Here is a 1,813-nt window from a genome sequence, read left to right as displayed (position 1 = left end):
TTCTATTATTTGTTTATTGATAGCTTCATTAAGAGTATTGTTTTGAATATTTAATGTATATTATGTTTTTATGCTTTTATTGTAGAGATTGATTGTTTTGCATTGTTAGCTGAATGTTCGTATTTAGAACCAATTTAAACCATCCAGGCTGGCCGAACCCCGCAAGATATTATTGGGATTACGAACGAAAATAACATTAACAGCGAGGATATCCAACTGATGAAACAAGCATTCTAATTTTTATAAGCAAAATCGTAATAAAAGTATGTACAATTAGCTATACTCATTACCAGGTTAATTTCTACTTTGGCTCTAACTTCTAAGTAGTTAGTTTGCAGGGATTGGGGTTAATATTAACTGTTTTTTATTCAAACTTTGACTTCTTAAGCCTTGCTTTCTATTTTGTATAGCTATCAGACTGAGATTTTTGGACTACTGTATTACAAATTAATATAACTCTTAAACTAACCAAATAATACTCATAATTAAATCTGCAGTAATCCAAAAAATACAATCAGTAAACACTTTTTTTCATAATCGCATTTCACAGTACATATTGTGTATTTAGACTAACCTGATATCCATGTCCCATTAAATCTTCTGGGTGAGAAACTTCCACTTAAAACCTCAGCTAAGTTGAGCCTTTCTTTCTTGATATGAGGATTATCATCGCCTAAATAAAAAACAAAATTCAGTTCGTGCGTTACTAAACGAAAACAAGTTCAAGTAATCAGTTTATCACAAACTGATGCATTTGGAAAAACTTCAAAATCAACAAGACACGAGAACGCTATACTACACTAGCAAGTACAAAGTAGGCTTAACGTGCACTTGCTAATATAGCATCGAGTTCCATTCAAAAATGCCCGTGATGGGCGCAGCACGAATGGTCCATTAAGTAGCTTTGTGCTTAACAAACAAAAAAGAAACATTCATTTTTTTTCAATACAATAAATATTGAAATTAATGTCAGTACGTCTATCATACGTTAAGATCAGAAGAAAAGGTCTTGAGTCTATGCCTTCAAAATTCTATATAAATGCAGAAATATTTTAAACATTGCCTTTAAATATCCGCCCATGCTAAGCTCATTGTTTCTGTCTTCAGCTCATTATACTAAAACGACAGAATAAATACGGTGTTCTGCTATAATAAATTATGGTTTTATTTGAAACATTGCTTTTCTAAAATAATTTGATATTCATTTCTAAACAAGTTTTCACAAATGGAAATAATTCAAACGTGGAATTTCGCGTTAATTGACATAAGGATTGTTCCATATTTGTTTGAGAGAAAATTCATTAAGAGACGAGATTAACTGATCGTTTAAAGGGATGGAACGCGAGTAACTATTGTGGGAAATTTAATTACTCTACAGTATTGATGTAACAATATTGTTACGTATGTGCTTGTTTGATAATTTCCCGTAAAAATTATTCCCGAGGAACTTCAGCGATAAAAGTCCTTTCTAAAATAAAACTAGTTTATTCTTTCTCAATACAACTTTGTAACACACTTAATTTCGACAGTCACTTTAAATTAAACACATGCTATAATTCACAACGATTCACGCACTTTACTTACGGTCACTACCGCTCACTTGACTCAATTATCTGTCTCTATATTTGTCTATCTGCAATTATTTCTCCGCTTTATTTGCAGGGCTTATATACTAAAATAGAGGGCGCCTAGAAAAGACTAAAGTTGCCAGGAACAGTCATGATCCTTCTAGAAACTCCAGCGCGCATGCTTCCAGCTTCACATGACTTCCGCTGTCGTAACAATATCAACTGCTATGAGGTGTTTATAACCT

At 32.4% G+C, this 1,813-nt stretch overlaps 1 protein-coding gene across 1 annotated transcript in view; it reads right to left on the bottom strand.

Annotated features, from left to right (window-relative positions):
- Window positions 1–1,813, bottom strand: part of LOC111086201 (dipeptidyl aminopeptidase-like protein 6) — an 85,971-nt gene that overhangs the window by 9,062 nt on the left and 75,096 nt on the right. The window contains exon 3 of the mRNA XM_022388076.1: window positions 575–673. Coding sequence (XP_022243784.1) covers window positions 575–673 — 99 coding nt within the window. The remainder of the gene's footprint in view (window positions 1–574; window positions 674–1,813) is intronic.

Source organism: Limulus polyphemus, unplaced genomic scaffold, assembly GCF_000517525.1.
Source record: "Limulus polyphemus unplaced genomic scaffold, Limulus_polyphemus-2.1.2 Scaffold916, whole genome shotgun sequence".
Classification (NCBI taxonomy): domain Eukaryota; kingdom Metazoa; phylum Arthropoda; class Merostomata; order Xiphosura; family Limulidae; genus Limulus; species Limulus polyphemus.
Note: the sequence above shows the minus strand (reverse complement) of the source record. Positions and strands in the feature narration are given on the sequence as shown.